At 50.6% G+C, this 16,409-nt stretch overlaps 4 protein-coding genes across 7 annotated transcripts; 2 read left to right on the top strand and 2 right to left on the bottom strand.

Moving 5' to 3' along the window:
- Positions 1-556: 556 nt before the first annotated feature.
- LOC116655181 lies at positions 557-1,171 on the bottom strand. Of its 3 annotated transcripts, none has more exons than XM_032452662.2 (3): positions 1,053-1,171; positions 878-1,006; positions 557-818 (listed from the first exon to the last, which is right to left on the bottom strand). In XM_032452662.2, the coding sequence occupies exons 1-3, from the start codon at positions 1,113-1,115 to the stop codon at positions 666-668; spliced, it is 345 nt and encodes a 114-aa protein (XP_032308553.1). In that variant the 5' UTR covers positions 1,116-1,171; the 3' UTR covers positions 557-665. The 3 variants fall into 3 exon arrangements, 2 of the variants coding, with proteins under 2 accessions (XP_032308553.1, XP_032308554.1); XR_004310339.2 differs by having other exon boundaries at positions 878-989; positions 1,053-1,164; XM_032452663.2 differs by having other exon boundaries at positions 878-1,164.
- Positions 1,172-1,738: 567 nt separating this feature from the next.
- On the top strand, positions 1,739-2,387 carry LOC6503819. Its single transcript, XM_001963647.4, has 2 exons — positions 1,739-1,914; positions 1,981-2,387. Exons 1-2 carry the CDS (start codon positions 1,855-1,857, stop codon positions 2,188-2,190), a joined length of 270 nt encoding a protein of 89 aa, XP_001963683.1. The 5' UTR covers positions 1,739-1,854; the 3' UTR covers positions 2,191-2,387.
- Positions 2,388-5,406: 3,019 nt separating this feature from the next.
- Positions 5,407-6,244, bottom strand: LOC6503830 (mitochondrial import inner membrane translocase subunit TIM14). Of its 2 annotated transcripts, none has more exons than XM_014905603.3 (2): positions 5,907-6,244; positions 5,407-5,857 (listed from the first exon to the last, which is right to left on the bottom strand). In XM_014905603.3, exons 1-2 carry the CDS (start codon positions 6,147-6,149, stop codon positions 5,825-5,827), a joined length of 276 nt encoding a protein of 91 aa, XP_014761089.1. In that variant the 5' UTR covers positions 6,150-6,244; the 3' UTR covers positions 5,407-5,824. The 2 variants fall into 2 exon arrangements, with proteins under 2 accessions (XP_014761089.1, XP_001963682.1); XM_001963646.4 differs by having other exon boundaries at positions 5,407-5,834; positions 5,907-6,242.
- A 2,580-nt stretch (positions 6,245-8,824) lies between these two features.
- LOC6503820 (protein phosphatase PTC7 homolog) lies at positions 8,825-11,236 on the top strand. The gene is made up of 3 exons (XM_001963645.4): positions 8,825-8,866; positions 8,935-9,720; positions 10,149-11,236. Exons 2-3 carry the CDS (start codon positions 8,941-8,943, stop codon positions 10,842-10,844), a joined length of 1,476 nt encoding a protein of 491 aa, XP_001963681.2. The 5' UTR covers positions 8,825-8,866; positions 8,935-8,940; the 3' UTR covers positions 10,845-11,236.
- Positions 11,237-16,409: the final 5,173 nt, after the last annotated feature.

Raw genomic sequence — 16,409 nt, 5'->3', positions numbered from 1 at the left:
GAAAAATTTGACAAAATGGGATCCAAAATTTGGTTTCCAGGTTTTGATGCAGTTTCATGGAGAATCCTTCTAGGAATCGTTTAAGGTACTTCGCTTCGGAATCGGATAAGTTTTGGCCAAGATACAGCTTCCGAAGTGGGCCCTAATCCCACTTTCAGTGGACCCACGATCTCAGAAGGGGATCCCCCCCCCCAGAAAAATTTGACAAAATGGGATCCAAAATTTGGTTTCCAGGTTTTGATGCAGTTTCATGGAGAATCCTCCTAGGAATCGTTTAAGGTACTTCGCTTGGGAATCGGATCAGTTTTGGCCAAGATAGAGCTTCCGGAGTGGGCCCTACTCCCACTTTCAGTGGACCCCCGATCACAGAAGGGGATCCCCCAGAAAAATTTGAAAAAATGGGAACCAAAATTTGGTTTCCAGGTTTTGATGCAGTTTCATGGAGAATCCTTCTAGGAATCGTTTAAGGTACTTCGCTTGGGAATCGGATCAGTTTTGACCAAGATACAGCTTCTGAAGTGGGCCATAGATCCGCCATAATCGAATTTTCCAGTTTTCTATTGATTCTATAAGGTTGGTTTATTTTTTGGCATGCCGTCGGATATTGATTAGATAGAAAAGTAAGTACATAGGATAGAAGTAAGAAGGAGATCCATTCGATTCCCTCAGCCCGAAGTCGCTGTTCCGTTTACACCCGTGATGGCTGTGGCATTTGAGGAAATAACGACTGAATCCGAACAGTTAACGCAAATATCTTTGAAGTACTTGCAGGTCAGATCGGTGAGAGGATCAAACGTGTTCAGGAAAAATTCGAAGCCCTGTGATGAGGGGAGATAGTTGGGTTGTTAGTTCAAAGGAATGGGTCGCACAGACTTACTTTATTGACCGATTCGCAGTAGCTCTTTATACTCCACAAGGAAAAGGAAGGAAGTGGTAACGAGAAGCTCGACTGCCACAATTCACACACCTTGAGGCTCTGGTCTATTGCACTAATGGAGAAGAATAACTTAAAGCTTTTCATGTTTTCTTGACAATACTTTGGATCTACTGACTGCCGAAGTAGGAGCTGCCAATACGATCGCCAATAGAGCAAGAACAGCTACAGAAGTCTTCATTTTGGGCCTCAGTGTGTGGGAGTGATGTTGCTGTCCAGGGCTGCGGGTTTTTATAAGAAAGGCTCTTCATAATGGGCACAACACAAAAAACGATCGTGTCTTTGTCATAAAAGACTATCGCTCTGAGCACAGAGTGTGTTATCAGCTTAAAAAAAATCAAGTATACGGCATGTGGTCTTCCAACCACGATTCAGACTATCTTTGGCTGGGCCATCACTGTATACCCATCTCCCGCCTGGGACCCGTTCCGGGGCCTAATTTGATTGTTCGGCTGTCAGCGTTCTGGTCAATAATTCGCACAGCTATTGAGGAAAATTAAAACACAAATCAGCGAATGAAAAAGCAACTGCCGGGCGGCAAAAACTGTTTCCATCATTAGAGCGGGCAATTGAATGAGTCAACGTGGCAGAAAGGCGCGAAGTGGGCGGGAGAGGAGCGCCATGACGCCGTTGGCTAAAAATAAAGCAATTGCCGTACTATATGTAGTGTTTACCGGGCGTACGGCCCCTCCAGGGTCAATAGAGCTTTTCGGTATGCGATGCACGTGGGGCCGATTTGGTGGAACTCGATTCAAAGCCCGGTTCGTATTCGATTCAGTTCGCTTTCTGTTTGGGTCTCTGACTCGGTCGCGGACTCGGGTCCAGTTCAGTTTCGCCGCTCGGCGCAAAATGTTGTAGCTTGTGGCTCCCTCGAGACCCGTAGCCGACGTATAGCTGCCGATTCCTGAGCCGATTAGGTCATGGCCCCGCCAAGCAAACTATTGACCCTGTTGGCATTGGCCGCCATTTCAGTCCACGTGGTGAGTCAGAAGAAAATCGATAACCGGAGGAGGGAGAAGCTATAACACGTAGATTTTCTCGATCAGGCCTTATCCCTGGAGTTTATGGACGAAGGCCCCTTCAGCAATGAACAGAATCACCACTTGGACGAGGAAAGCTCCGCGGAGGTGCCAGCTGTCCTGACGGGCTATACCAGGGACACGATAGCCCACTTCAACCCTCGGAAGTCGGACACAGGATTCCGCCAGCTCTGGGAACGGGTTCCCCTGCAGAAGGTCGATGTGATCAAGCGATGACGGAACTGAACGGGGAACTCATGACGAAATTGGCGATTATCTTACGGACACCGTGACTATATTATAAGGAGCTACAAGTGTGAAGCTGAGTCACTAACTAATAGTTTTTGCGTTGACTGCATGATGGATTAGGAAATTATCAAGCACTGGGAACAATAAAGAGCATTAGAGTCTCAAAATGACTAATAAATGAAAAACCCACTCGCAGTTCTTCCTGGCGGCTGTAAACCTTTTAGCCCTTTTGGGTCTACCCGAGGGCTATCCTATCCCTTGAAAGCCCCTTCCTAAAAGGCCTGGGCGAGCCAGCACAGGCAACCTTCAGCCCAAGTAGTTCTTAGAAAAGTAATAAAAAAAAAGGATGGGGAAAAAAGCAAAACCGTGGAAAAAAGCGGCCGTCCTAGGGAAAACTTTTTTATTTGCATTTTGCTCCAAAAATGGTAAGAGACAAAGAAGTGAGACCAGGACTGTTTCTGTTTTGGGTTTCCATTTCTTCTACACACTTTTTGGTTTTGTTTCTCGTTTTGTGTTTTTCGTTTTTCGTTTTTGGTGTAGTTGTTTCTTCTTGTTTTTTAGAAAAATGCACAAGTTTTATGGTAGGAAAGTTTTTGTGGCCAAAACTTTGCACTTGTCTTGTAGAACGTAGCTCGCCGAAAGGGGTTTACAATGATGCGATGCGCAATATGCGACCCCCTGGCTCCTTGTAGCCTGCCGCCGCCCCTTTCCGCGCCTCTGGCTATATATTCCGCCCCTAACTGCCCAAGTGGGCGTGTCGAGCACTTAATATTTCTGGCATATCATTAGGCGAACGAAACAGGCCCGAAACTGATTTTCAAAACAGGGAGCTAGGAGCTGGGAGCAGGGAGCCGGAAAATCTTGAAGGGCAGAGAAAAGTGACACTCCTCGCCTGATTCCTAACCCCGAGAATCATCTGGGGATGGATAATCCAGATTCCACAATGGCAGGCGTGCATTATCATTAAAATAAATTATTAGAGTCCAGAGTCCAGTGTTTTCGGCCACAACTAAAACGCATTTTGCACGTTTCGGTTGCGAGAATTTTTTACAGGATTTTTACAACTTTTTTCTCGGTTGCGCTAAGTACACAAAAGCATTTTCCCGCCTGGACGAGGGGTGGCTGGCGGGCTGGCGAGGGGCGGCTTGCGATAAAAAGTCAAGTTGAATGCGTTTAGAGTTAGAATGTAGCATTTAGTTAACCCACAACACACACAGAAACAAACACTTCCCAGCACACACTTCTGGGTAACAAACGAGGCAAGAAATAAGTTTGCATACTTTCGGGCGGCTCATGTTAAATACTAATGCAAAGCACCACCATCAAAAGACAATGAAAACGTCCAGGCTGCAGGACACGGGCCACGGGAGTGCCAGGAAAGGGAAAGCCACGTAATTTCTCAAGTAACCTAACCACGTAAAGCATAAAATATTCGCCTTCAGCCGGGCCACCAAAGTATGTCCAAGGAGTCCGCAAGAAGTCCTGCAAAAACAAGTTGCAGGCCGCTCATTTGAATAACCGCTACCATCTCACAGGACATGCAAACAACTTTGACCACGCATTTGTCGGAGGCTGTGGATGCGAGAGTGCAGGCCGCGCCTCGGGGCGGAACTCCAGATGCCCTTTTTGCAGGTTCTCCCACTTGGAAGCTCCCAATACAGGGGAGAGATAAACCCTATGTCCTTATTATAGATCGAAGTAGAGTTGTTCAATATCTATCATGTGTTTTTAAGAACTGACGAGACAAACTGGCTGCCGAGAGCGGAGGAATCAGCGCCGAGTCAGGGCATTGCAAGTCGGAGATAGGTGACGATGCCAAGTCAGGGACCGAAGCTGCATCCCAGGGATTCTGGATCTTGGGAGGCAGAACGAGAGCGTCCAACCAGTCGTCCTGCCAGCCCGCCCCAGCAGCCACATGCTTCATGCTACCGGGCACTTGCAATTTGTAAGCCAAAGCGCATAATTTACAACGGCCGACTTTGGGCCTTGAGAACAGGAATTTGGGGTATCGGACCCGGAGCCCGAGGACCTTCCCAAGCCCTCGTCCCACTCCCAGTGCCGTCCGAAGAAGTGTCGGTTGCGGACAAACTGCCCTCTCCGTGGTTCTTCCTGCGTCAGTCTTCGAATCATTCGAAGATGCCCCAAGGCAAGCAACACCGATTGTGGCTGCCCTCATGCCAGCCAGTGCTTATGTTGATTAATAACTTAAAACAAACAAACGCAAGTGCCGTGAATTCCTGAACCCTTCACCAAAAACGCAGCTCCCAGAGTCCCCTTTCCACTCTCCCCAAGTCTTCCGAGAATAAGAATACATGCTATTAGACTGCGCGTACTATTAGAAGTAGCTTTTGAGCCTGCCTTTCAGCCAACTCAGATTTGAGCCTTGCTTTTTTCGCGTGGGCTCAAGTGTCCTGGCAGGGGGGCGAGTCAAGCGCCCGTGGTCACAAGGAGTTGCAGGGGCAAGCACAAGTAAGCGGTGTCCGCAAGAAAATAACTTGTAGCAAATTAAGTTTGTTAGTAATTAGAACACCACTAAGGACACCTGAGCGCCGGGCTGAATTTATACCCTGGCTCGGGGCAGAGGCAGTGGCAGGACAACAACGAACAGGACAACACACAACAATTAAACTTGCCGCCTCTAATTCCACCTCCATTTTCGGAGTCCTTTTCCTGCGCTCCTCCGTTCTCAGGTATCCTCTTCTCTTCCACGGCAGCGGCGGCAGCAAAGTAACAAAAGTTCCAAGCCCGAGCCTTGTCGAAAATTCCTCAACTCGAAAGTTGCCAACTTTGATGTCCAAGAACTGGAAAAGGAGATGCACTTTTTTGGGGAAGGCTGGGGCTGCTGGGAGGGCTGCGAGGGATGGAGGAGGCGGGGCAAGCGTCAAGTGCATGCCTGGACAGCGGCCAGTTCGCAGTTCGTCCTTACTCAAGGAGCCATGTGGCCAAGTGGCCAAAGTTTTCGTCTCCCAGTGGAAGAGGCGGCCAAGTGGCCGCTGCAGGACTACGCAGGACAAGATGAGGTCCTGCAGAAGGTGGGGACAACGCCCACCTGCCGGAACAGGTATTTTATAGCCTCCGGACAGACCTGGGAAAGGGTTCCGGGTAAAGACAAGCCCCCAAAGACAGGACATTAGCAGAAAGTAAATGGCCTTTGCCAGGAGCTGAGCTTGCGAACAAGGATGTGAATAACGTGTCTCGGAATGATTCAGCAACCGATTACAATATTTATTAAGACAAGACTAAAAGAATAATAATCTAGTAATTTGGAAAAGAACAGCTTCAACAAACGCCTGTGCTTAGAAAAGGTCTGCCGCTACATTGATTTTATTGCGAAACACACCTCCCTCCATTAAAAAGCTAAATCATTATCTGAAATTTGGACAACGATGCCATACTCTCCGCAGGCACACCTCTCTGAGCCGTACCCTTGCCGTCCTTCCCTACCGGGACCGCTGCCTCCGCGACATTAGCAGCTCCTTGGCCTCGTTGATTTTGGACGCCAAATAGGGAGAGCCACAGCGGTCCGGATGGTTGGCCAGCATGACCTGCCTGTGGGCCTCCCGCAGCCTTGCCTGGGGGGCGCTGAGACTGGTGCCCAGAATCTGGGCCGCCTCCCTGGGTGTCATCCGCTCCTGCAGGACGCCGAAGGATGCCACTTAATGAGGGTTCTATGAATAACTGTGTGAAAAACTAAAAAAGCTAACCTGAAAGCCGCCACGGTAGTAGTGCCTGGACTTGAGGCTCTGGAAGGCGAGGTCCTTTAGGTTCCCCAGCATTCCGAGGCTTTCCAGGCGCGACCACAGCTGACTTATGCGCGCGGAGGTCGTGGAGGCGGCAGCGGGCGAGCGCCGCAGGATGAGCTGGGCGGCCAGGCCACAGGCACTCATCCCGATCCCAACCAGGATCAGCGAGTTGCTGACAGCTTGCGAGAATTTACTGGATTGCATTTCGGAACTATTCGAGTGTCGTTCGAGTCGAAAAATAGATACAAGTGTGGTCAGGTTCGGCTTTTGGCAATTGTCTAAAATACTTTCCAAAGGGCTCTGAGGTGTGTGTATGTTCTGAGGACTCCTCAGCTCCCAGGTCCTTCCGTCAAAGGCATCAACGGAATAAGAAACTATGAGCACTCTCCCCACTAATCAATTTAAGCCGCTTAAAGTTCCTCCAGAACGGAAAGCCAGTCCACACTTTCACTTTATTAACACCAAATTAATTTCGTCTCGAAACTTTCAGATAGCCACGTCCTTACGGCCGTGTGGGAGTCCTGTGGGCCCCCAACCCGGCCCAATTCAAAGAGTTGTACACATGAATTCGTCCCGAGCACACTTGAGTGCAGCGATTGAATTTTAAACACGAGGACGACAAATGCCGTGCAATCAAGTCAAGAACGAAATGAACTCCTTGCGCAGAGAGCTGCCGAGGGTGGACGGCGGAGTGTAGAGTGCGGAGGAGACTGTAGCCATAATCAATATGCGGCAGTCAATAAAGGAGCCAAGGAGCAACAATTACGGGTGTTGCGAATCCGGGGCGCGGGGAGCTGGAGCCCGGCACCCCTTATAGTTTTGCAGTGCGTCGGTTAAATGATGTGTAATCGTCTTATGTGCACTCGAATGCCTTTTGGCTTCTAATATGCCCGGACAGCAAGGACCCGGGCCCGAGCAGGACACAGGGGACCCAAAACAAAGAGGACAAAGGCCTGAGCCACCCCGGAGACCCATGGACCCATGGACTAAGACACCCGCACACCCGCACCCACACTCCCACACACCCATGGACCTAAGATCTCCAGTGCACACACAAAAGAAACTTTCCCATAGGCTGACCTCAAAATGCACACACTGCCTCGGCCAAACTTTAATTTACAATCAATTCAGGCGTGAATAATAAACCACAAGAAACCAAACAGAGCACACGGAGCCGTGCCGGAGAGAGTCCTGGCCGAAGTGAAAGTGTTGTGTGTCCTTTGTCCTTTGTGCGTGCGCCTGAAAATTTAGTTACAGAAACCAACACCATCGGCCATCGAAAGTTTGCCAAGTTTTCTGGGGAAACAAACAAAACTCAGGAGCTGGGTCCCCCGCAGTCCTTTGCGAGAAACCGCAGCACTTTTACATCCGGCTCCTGCCCCCTCCGTTTCTTATCCTCCGCCGCTGGAGAGTCCTTGCCAGTGTCCTGCTCGGACGGAAGTCGGACGGACGTCCAGTAGTCCTGGGCTATCAATATTGTTTTCCTATTAAATTGATCATTGGTCAGTTAGCAGTTGTGGCTGCCCGGCAGGGTCCTTTCGGCATTCAAATGGAACGTCAATTGTGAGTATCAGGAATTCCAGATGCACTCGAAAATGCAAATGCAACAGCCACGGGCGGAGGAGGTGCCAATCAATGTGGATTGAGGGCCGGAGGAAGGGGCACTTTAAAGTGAGTAAACAAAAATAGTTGCCTACTTACAGGCGGCCCACACAACCGGCGGAAGACAGTCGAGCCTGGGAGTCAATCAGTCAGTTGCTGGTTGGCTGCCTGCCGACTGCTGACTGCCGTCGACTGCCTCTCGAAATCCGACGAATCTGTGATCCTGTGAGCCGCTCTATTGGCTTCAACACCCAGTGCAAATTAAATTCATTAGTCAGCTTCCGGTTGGCAGAAGAGGGTTGCCATGTGCTGTCAATTTGGACGGATTTGGAGTCAACTCAATTTGAAATCAATAGTGTGTGAATAATCCTTTCACACCGACGCATACACAGACACTCTCCTGAGGGAGTTGCATGTGCAGCAGGACAGCAGGATGGCAGGATGATAAAATGGAAGGATGGCAGGTTACCAGGCTTCAGTCTAGTCTGGTTTCGGCTGGCTGACTAAATGGCCGGGAACTTGAAAGCGTTTTTGCATTGATTGCACTTCATATCTGCCGTCCATCCATCCATCCATCCATCCATCCATCCAGCCATCTATCCATCCATCAAGCCAACCGTTCATTCAGGCATTCAAGCAGCTCGTTTATTCATGCCACTCACATATGTTGCATCATTTCGGGGGGCCTGGCTCGAAAAAGGCAAGCCATTAAGCGATGACGACGATGAAAGTATTTAAGCAATTCAATGGCATTTTGACAGTGCCCTGAACCAGTCGGAGCACCCAGGGCCCGGGGCCCAGGACCTCAGCCCCAGAGCCCCCACTCCTGCGCCACTTCATCCCACTCGAGTGGCAGGCAATGAGCTATGCATGCAATTCGAGTGCCACATCTGCAGCTGCAACAGCAATTGGAAATGCAACTGCAACCGGCCGGCGACTGCCACTGCAGAAGTGACTGCTCCGACCGGCAGCCGAAAAAACTGCAGCCCAAATCAAAGGGCGGCTGGCGGCAGGAGGCGGCGCCTCCACTCGGCATCTGTTTGTGTCCGTAATTGCGCATAATTGAGTTGAGGCCTCCATTTGCATTCCCCAGGAGGGGGAGCTGGACGGTGAGGGTGTGTGTCCGTATCTGGTACCTCGTATCGGATTGCCGCAACTAATAGCACACAAATTAAATGGCGCTTTAAGAAGTGTGATGTGATTCTGTGTGCATTTCGAGATGCGATACGAACAGATCGGATAGACTTCTCCAAAACAAGTAAGCAGGAGACCCTGCTTTTAGCTTCAGTCCTTTCAGGGGAAGGAGCCCCCCAACACAGGTTAGTTTTCGTTCGGCATTCGTTAGAGTACTACACTATATCTATCCCGATTTGACTCGGCTTTTTAGAAATACATGAGTTCCCCTTTCCGCGGGCAACACTGCACTGAGAGAAATAGAAGCGAACAAGGACCGCGCCTGCGACTGCATCGGCTATCTGTGTCTGCCATGAGCGCCATGGATGTGGACCTGGATCTGAACATGAACGTGAATCTGGGAAGGGGGCCACGTCGCTCGACCTCGATCCAGAGCTCCCTGCTCAGCTGCTTCGAGCACCTGGCCGAGGTCGCTGTGATGGCTACCACCGGCGGGGGCCACCTGCTGAGGCTGCTGGCCGAGTGGGGCTCCGCCCGAAGAGACGATGAAGGAGATCCGGCCCGCCCCTCTGGTATCGGGAATGGGAATGGTTATGGCAGTGGAAATCGAAGAGGAAATGCTAACGGTAATGGGAGAGAGACCGGTGACGGGGGAAAGGGAACCGGGAGCGCAAACGGAACCGGACCCGGATGCGGATGCGGAAGCGGAGGAGGCAGCCGAAGCGAAAGCGGAATTGGAGCCGGAACCAAATGCCGGAATCATCGACATCATAATCGAGATTGCAATCAGGTGCAGGACACGGAGTCGCACGTCCTCGGCGATATCCGAAGTTCTGACGAGGAGGACAAACGGACCAGGAGGCGACGGGCGGCCGGGGAGGGAGGTGACTGGTACCGCGGGGGAAATCAGAAGGTCCAGACCCGGGTGCTGCGGCTGGTCAGCGTCGTCTGCGGCTTCGCCAAGGACCTCTCTATGTACCCGCAATACAATCGCGGCAAGTTCGGCGAGGATGCCTGGTTCAAGACGGTGACTCCACACGTAAGAAAACTATTATGTCTTTTCGATAGTGAAAAAATAGGAGACGATCGATTTTTAGGGCAGGTTTCTTAATCTTTTTCCTCCCAAGCTATGTTTTAAAAAAAAGCTTATATTCTAAAAAGGGCCTTAAGCTTTTAAAAATATGCGAATATTTCCGAAGTATATAAAAAATATATGTGAAAATAGTTCACTTACCGAATCGCAGCAGCATTCTATGATCGTTAATTTTCTATTCCTCTAACATCTCATTTCTTTTAAATTTTAATAAAATCTGAAAAAGAAAGAGATACTTTTAAGAGACGGCATCTATTTGAGGAGCATTAGGACTTAAGTATGTTAAGGATAAAGATAAGCAATTCCATCTATTCTAAGCTACGTTGTTATCCTGTCCACAATCATCTTTCAATCTATACTCCGCTCACCCACAGGCGGACACTTTGGGCGTGGCGGATGGAGTGGGCGGCTGGCGGAGCTACGGCGTCGATCCCGGGGAGTTCAGCATGTTCCTGATGAGGTCCTGCGAACGCCTGGCCTGCTCCAAGGACCACGACCCCCAGCGGCCGGACCTGCTCCTGGCCCGCGCCTACTGCAACCTTCTGGAGCAGAAGAGCCCGGTGGTGGGCAGCTGCACGGCCTGCATCGTGAGCCTGGACCGCGCCACCGGCATCCTGTACGCGGCCAACATCGGGGACAGCGGCTTCATGGTGGTGCGCGGCGGAACGGTGGTCTGCCGCTCCGTGGAGCAGCAGCATCATTTCAACACCCCGTACCAGCTGTCGGCCCCCCCGCCCGGGCACGCGCTGAACGTCCTCTCCGACGGACCGGAGTCAGCGGACACCCTGGAGTTTCGGACGGAGCCTGGCGACGTCCTGCTGCTGGCCACCGACGGGGTGTACGACAACGTGCCGGAGCACCTGCTGCTCGAGGTGCTGAGCGAGATGGCTGGGGTAGCGGACGCAGTGCGCCTCCAGATGGCCGCCAACGCGGTGGCCCTGATGGCCCGCACTCTGAGTTTCAATCCGGACCACGACTCGCCCTTCAGCCAGAACGCGCGGAGGAGCAACATCGACGCGCCGGGCGGCAAGCCAGACGACATAACCGTGATACTGGCCACGGTTTGCTAGGCATCCGTGGAAGGCGTTTGGTAGAGTCTGGGGAAGTGGGAGCACAGAGAGAACGGGAAGTGGATCGAGAATGCTTCGGATACTTTTGCCTAGCAGCATTTACTGACGACCGACCGCTCGCCCCGTCCTGGGACAGTTGCTGGTAATAGCTGTCCGGCGGAGTGGGCTACCAGAAAATTACTAAAAAAATTTCAATCATGACCAACATGACAAACATGAAAAATCTAAAAAAAAAAATAGGCATTCCCCTCCCGTTCTCCTTCCCTCTCTCTGCGGAGCCCTTCCCAGCGAACCCGTTTTTTATCGATCCCCGTTTTTAACTTTCACGTAAACGCACTGCGATGTAAGAACACACACGCATCCAAAAATATTACAAAATTGTTTTAAGTGTTCCCAACAACGCTTCGCCACTTGAGTGTCCTCCTAGGGACTGGGATGTCCAGGTGGGCGCGGAAACTATCAGGCTGATCCAAATAAATCGGCTGGACTTCGCCAAGGGAAGTCTCGGCGAAATGTCAAGAGAGTTCCGTAACCCCCAATGAACGTAATCAAATTTTTTACAATCTACGTGAGTTGCACTACTGCCCTTTCCTGCTCCTCCTATCGTCCTGCCAATGCGGGACGTGACGAACGATATTCGAGTTCAGAGTTTCGTGGCTCTTAACTTGATTTTTCGTCGCTTTTTGTGTCTTCCATCTATGAGGTGTTAATGCTTTGTAAAGTTTCCGAAAAGGAAAAAATAAAGGAAAGTGGGAGCCAAAGTTGGAGCATTCCGAGGCGGGAGCTCAGAGATGGGCGAATGGGCGGATGGGACGAGCGCCCGGCCATCGCACGATAAAAAATAACAAGAACAAAATAAAAGAGCAAGGAAATCCCAACCGCAAAGCATTTTTATGAGTTTCGTGTGTGTTGAGTCCTTTAGCCAGCTCCCGCCTCCGCCCCTCCTTCCCAGCACTCAGTGTCTCGTGCACTTTTTTATTTTAAGTGGCTTTTACTTAGTCGAGCCAAAACTTGGCACTAACTTTGGCCAAAACAAGAGGAAGCAAAAAGAGGTGCTCCGTGGGGAGGATTCCCAGAGCAGGGAGCCAGAATTGCTGATTTTCCGCGTTTGATTTGGATTTCAAAACGGTCCCAAGGACAACACTATCGGGGTGAGCCTCATCCAGTACGAGCTCCCCAATCGACTGAGAATATTTATCAATTAAGTCCTAATTCTACCCCGCACAGAAGATGTGCAATAAAAGCTCAAAACGGGAATAACTCTCAATTGAATAGTTCGCTGGCAAATTTACGTTCGCTCCCCGGAATGGGGCCGTAAAACCGGAGGGGGATAGCCGGGACCCACAACCGGGCCTGGCAGTTCCGCTCGACAATGGTCCGCCATTAGCAGCATTATTTTTCGGGACCCAACCCTTCCCCAGTGCCGCAACTCGGCCAAAGTCCCTCCCGAACGGGTGCCCCTGCCCCTCCCACAGTTGATTGCAATTTTGTAATTTTCCCAGTTTATTATCTGTCAACATTATCGCACACACACACCACTCGGCTGGGCTTGGGGCCCATGGAGGGCTGAACAGAGCGAGGACAACACAGGAATAGGAATAGGAGCATTAAATTCTTGCCCGTCGCCATCGCTCTTATCTTGTGTCGCATAAAACCGACTCACACTCGGGCTCACACTCACACGCGCCACAAATAAACCCATCGAATTTCTCTTGTTAATTGAAATAAAACTATTTCGCTCCATCCCCATGTCATTTCCATTTGGATACATTTGAATGGCAAGTTTTGGGGACGGCATTTCGTTTGTTTGCGGGCAGAGCGCTTGGAAGGGCTATCCCAGGGATAGCTCCATGGAGCTTGCTCTTTTCCACTGCCACTTCCCAATAGCCACTTGATCAGGAGCGTGGTCAGATCTGAATCGGGTCGGACAACTCCCAAAAATGTGAGAAGGCATTCTTAGTAGTAGCTTTAAGAAGTCAGAGCAATTAAGCAGCCGTTTGATTTATAGGCAAATGCCATTTAGAGCTATCGATTCCGTTTCCACTCCGGACCATTCTTAGGGCAGGGATGCCTCCTAGCCGATTCTCGGCAAATCTATACTTCCGTTGTTAATCATTGCCATCACTTAATGGCCCCTTCCGCCTTCCGCCTTCCGCCGCCAGTCGCTTTTCCTTTTCGCTTTTGCAGAGAATGCAATCAGCTAAACAACTTGATTGCCCACATCCCAGCCAGTCCACCATCCCAGCCACTCCACGGTACCGCGTGGATACAGACGAGAGCTCTTCTTGCCTTTTATTTCGGATAACCGGCGAACACGCCCTTCAATTAAAAATCTATGCGAGCCGACTGGCAGGATTCACGGGCTAGTCACGGGACGGGATATTCGCAGAACTCGCCAGCGCAGATAATCTGCCAAAAGGACTTCCGCCCGGTGCGTGGAAAAGCAAAGAAGCGGGCAGATACGATTGTGTGCCGAGAAATAGGAATACATCCGTGAAACTACCATCGGAAACATCCGGGAAAATTCAAATGGAATCAGTTCTGAAAAACTAATTCAATATAAAAATGCTTCTCTGTACAATTTTTGCTAGGTTCTGCAAGGTCTCCCGAAATGGCTGGATTGCCTCGAGTGTCTTACCGGGAATAACAAGGACGCTAACCCTCGGCAGGAGGAGGGAATCCGAGCACTGGAGCTGAAATCGCAATGATATACGGCCGTGAAATCGAATCGCAGCCGGACGAAGGGCCAGTGCTCAAAAGGCTTTAAGTGCGCCCAACCCCAGGACTCGACGACTCCAGTCCCAGTTCCAGGACAACGCGTAGTCCAAGAACTTTCGATCCAACTCCTTTGGCTGCTCGACAAAATCAACAGACTATGCCCACCAGACTCGGGGCTTCCTAGTTGGCGTCGCCATTGTGAACTGTCATGTACTGAGAAAAGCGACTTTGCTGTAGCAGGACTAACCTAGTAGTACCACAAGTGTATCCTTTGGACTTGCTAGACCTTTTCGGCAGTGCATACACTTCTTAGCCGGCGCAGGCAGAAAGAATTTATTGCCCCTTGAGGCCGTGTAGCGTGTCCGTTGCGAAGGACTCAGCGGGTTGCATGTTCCTGGTCCTGCGCCTTTTGTGCTTCGGCCTCACTAAATCCTGAGTCCCGGGTCCCAGCCCCGTTCAGGCGTTGGCATTGCGTTTTTGGCGGCCGTGTTGAAATTGACAGCAAAATAATTGCTTGATTATTTATGAGACGCGGCTCGGCCAGACTCGGAGCGGAGAAGAATAGTTTGCTTAGGCCGGAAAATAAGGAAACAGGCGCAGGGGCAGTCCTTTGATGGCTGTGTATGCTGTTGCATAAGAGTGCAGAATCCTGATTGCTATCCAAATAGTTGTGTAAGAAATTCAAATTGTGGCAATTAAAAATGGCCACACACACGGACCACTTGACATATGGGAGAGGGCGAAAGCTGACAGGGTGGAAGGGTGGAAGGATCTCACATATGAATCAGGAACAGAAACAGGTTCAGGCCCAGGACCAGACTCAGAACCAGAACTATGACCAAAGCCCGGTGACGTGGCTCGGCGAGGAGCTTTGCCTGGGACTGTGGCTGGCTGTTATTATTTTTGTCACCGAGAAAGCAAATCAGCAGAAACGGCAGACCCACAAAGGGTCTCCGACTTCGTCTCCTTCTGGATCTGTGAGCCGGGAGGCGGACGAACGATGCCGCAGAAAACCTCGTAGGCCCGGGCTCAGTTTCCGGCCCTCAGAGCTCCCTAGACCCCCTTCGTGCACTTGGAGAAAAACCTTTATGTTGGACTATATATTCAATATTTTTAAATCAATAGCCCAGAAGAAAGTTCAATGAAGAAAAAGATGGGTTCTGCAAACGTTCTATGCCCCTAAGCTCTAATCGTCCAATAGCCAGAGAGCCTTCTTATAAGCCCGATACAAATGAAAATGAAGAGGTTCTTTTACTTTTTACCTCAAACTATCGACCTGTTCAGGCCCCACAATTCTCAAGTGAAACTTCTACTTATTCCTTATTTTCCCCATATGTACATTTAACTTTTTGTGAGTGGATCCTTCAGGGCCTGCCAACTGCGGGGCAATTTTCCTGTTGAATTATGAGGATATTTGTTTCGTCATGAAAGATTGGCCCCGCTACCGGTGCCCATTTTCCCATTTCCCCATGTCCCCGCTCCCTCTAATCCTTTGCCGGCTGCACATTTCTTTCTCTCCGTTTCTCCATTTCTCCACTTCTCCACTGCCCCACTGGGGAGAGACGACCCGGGGAGGAGGTGCTACCATGGGCGATGTTTTCAATTTGCATTGCCCGGACTGGGCCACAAAAGCTGCTGTTGCTGCTCCTGCTGGAGAATCGTCAACTTTGCCTTCGTCGTGAGCTTACCAAATGCACTGCAAGTGAAATGCACTCCACTGACTTTTGGGGTCGGTTGGGTTCGTGAACCATGACCAGGGGCGGGCAGGAGGCAGGGACTGGTTTTCAGAAGCCTAGAGTTCGGGGGGTCATTCGGTAACTCTTGTGTAACACATGAGTCTTAGCCAGGACCCATGGCCTGGACGATTGCATCTACAATTCATAGAAATTTCAAACGATGCGTAAACGAAAACGGAAAACGCAGCCCAGCATCTGAGGAGGACGATTGTCCCTTGGAAAGCCCGGGTGGTGGCAGAGACCCGGATCGGAGGGTGTCCTGGTCGGAGACTCCTGCGAGAAGTCCAGGACATCCATTGCAGCAGCAGCAGTAGCCGTAGCTGGTAGAAAGTAAACGAATTGTGGCCATGGCCAAAAATTGCGTTTGCTGTTGCGTTTCTGAAATGCATGCGAGGCAAGGATGAGGGAGGAGGTCCTGCAGGGAGCTTCGACCAAGCTGGGAATGGGCAAGGTGGCGGACAAGTCCAGAAACCAAGTCCGAAAATCCGACTTTGTTTGATGATGAGTGTCGTTATCGTTTTGCGGAGTTTTGTTTTGTTAGACCCTTCAGCAGGCACCACCACACATCCTTCGTCCTGACGCACACAAGCCCTGCCCCCCTTGCCCCTAGCCCCTTGCCCCTTCCTCCCCGGCCATCACCATTTCTAGGATATTCTAACTGCAAGTTGAATTTGCATTTCGATATGTGGCACTGCTCCAGCAGCCCACAAAACAATCAAGAAAAGCAATTGGTGCACTCAAATGTGCAAGGGAAGAAGGAGATGGGCCAAGGATGGCTAGGATGGCAGGGAGCAAGGATGGCGAGGATGGCTAGGACGACTAGGATGGCAAGGAGCTATGATGGGGTTTTGGACCTGAACCGAGCCGGAAAAGCGTCGTCAGTCGGACGATGATGTAGCTGCACGGATTGATTTACGTTCGAAAAGATTTCTCAACTGTGCAACTCGGACTTGCACCACTGAACCTCTGCCACTGCGCCACTCACCCCCAATCACTACGCCCCCCTTACCTCCCGCACCGAAGTATACATTTTTCTATATGTTTCATTTCTGTTTGCTGTTTTTCGGTTTTCCAGCTTTGCCTGACGACTGAGATTTATCAAAAGGTAATT

Source organism: Drosophila ananassae, chromosome XL, assembly GCF_017639315.1.
Source record: "Drosophila ananassae strain 14024-0371.13 chromosome XL, ASM1763931v2, whole genome shotgun sequence".
NCBI lineage: Eukaryota > Metazoa > Arthropoda > Insecta > Diptera > Drosophilidae > Drosophila > Drosophila ananassae.
Note: the sequence above shows the minus strand (reverse complement) of the source record. Positions and strands in the feature narration are given on the sequence as shown.

Excerpts from the sequence above, each read along its gene's own strand:
- LOC116655181 (XM_032452662.2), bottom strand. The coding sequence starts at position 1,115 with ATGAAGACTTCTGTAGCTGTTCTTGCTCTATTGGCGATCGTATTGGCA. Across the intron at positions 1,007-1,052 it reads TGGCAGCTCCTACTTCGGCA|TTATTCTTCTCCATTAGTGC; the intron begins GTCAGTAGATCC and ends AAAAGCTTTAAG. Across the intron at positions 819-877 it reads ACTGCGAATCGGTCAATAAA|GGCTTCGAATTTTTCCTGAA; the intron begins GTAAGTCTGTGC and ends CCCTCATCACAG.
- LOC6503819 (XM_001963647.4), top strand. The coding sequence starts at position 1,855 with ATGGCCCCGCCAAGCAAACTATTGACCCTGTTGGCATTGGCCGCCATT. Across the intron at positions 1,915-1,980 it reads CCGCCATTTCAGTCCACGTG|GCCTTATCCCTGGAGTTTAT; the intron begins GTGAGTCAGAAG and ends TTTCTCGATCAG.
- LOC6503830 (XM_001963646.4), bottom strand. The coding sequence starts at position 6,149 with ATGCAATCCAGTAAATTCTCGCAAGCTGTCAGCAACTCGCTGATCCTG. Across the intron at positions 5,835-5,906 it reads ACTACCGTGGCGGCTTTCAG|GAGCGGATGACACCCAGGGA; the intron begins GTTAGCTTTTTT and ends GGCGTCCTGCAG.
- LOC6503820 (XM_001963645.4), top strand. The coding sequence starts at position 8,941 with ATGAGTTCCCCTTTCCGCGGGCAACACTGCACTGAGAGAAATAGAAGC. Across the intron at positions 9,721-10,148 it reads TCAAGACGGTGACTCCACAC|GCGGACACTTTGGGCGTGGC; the intron begins GTAAGAAAACTA and ends GCTCACCCACAG.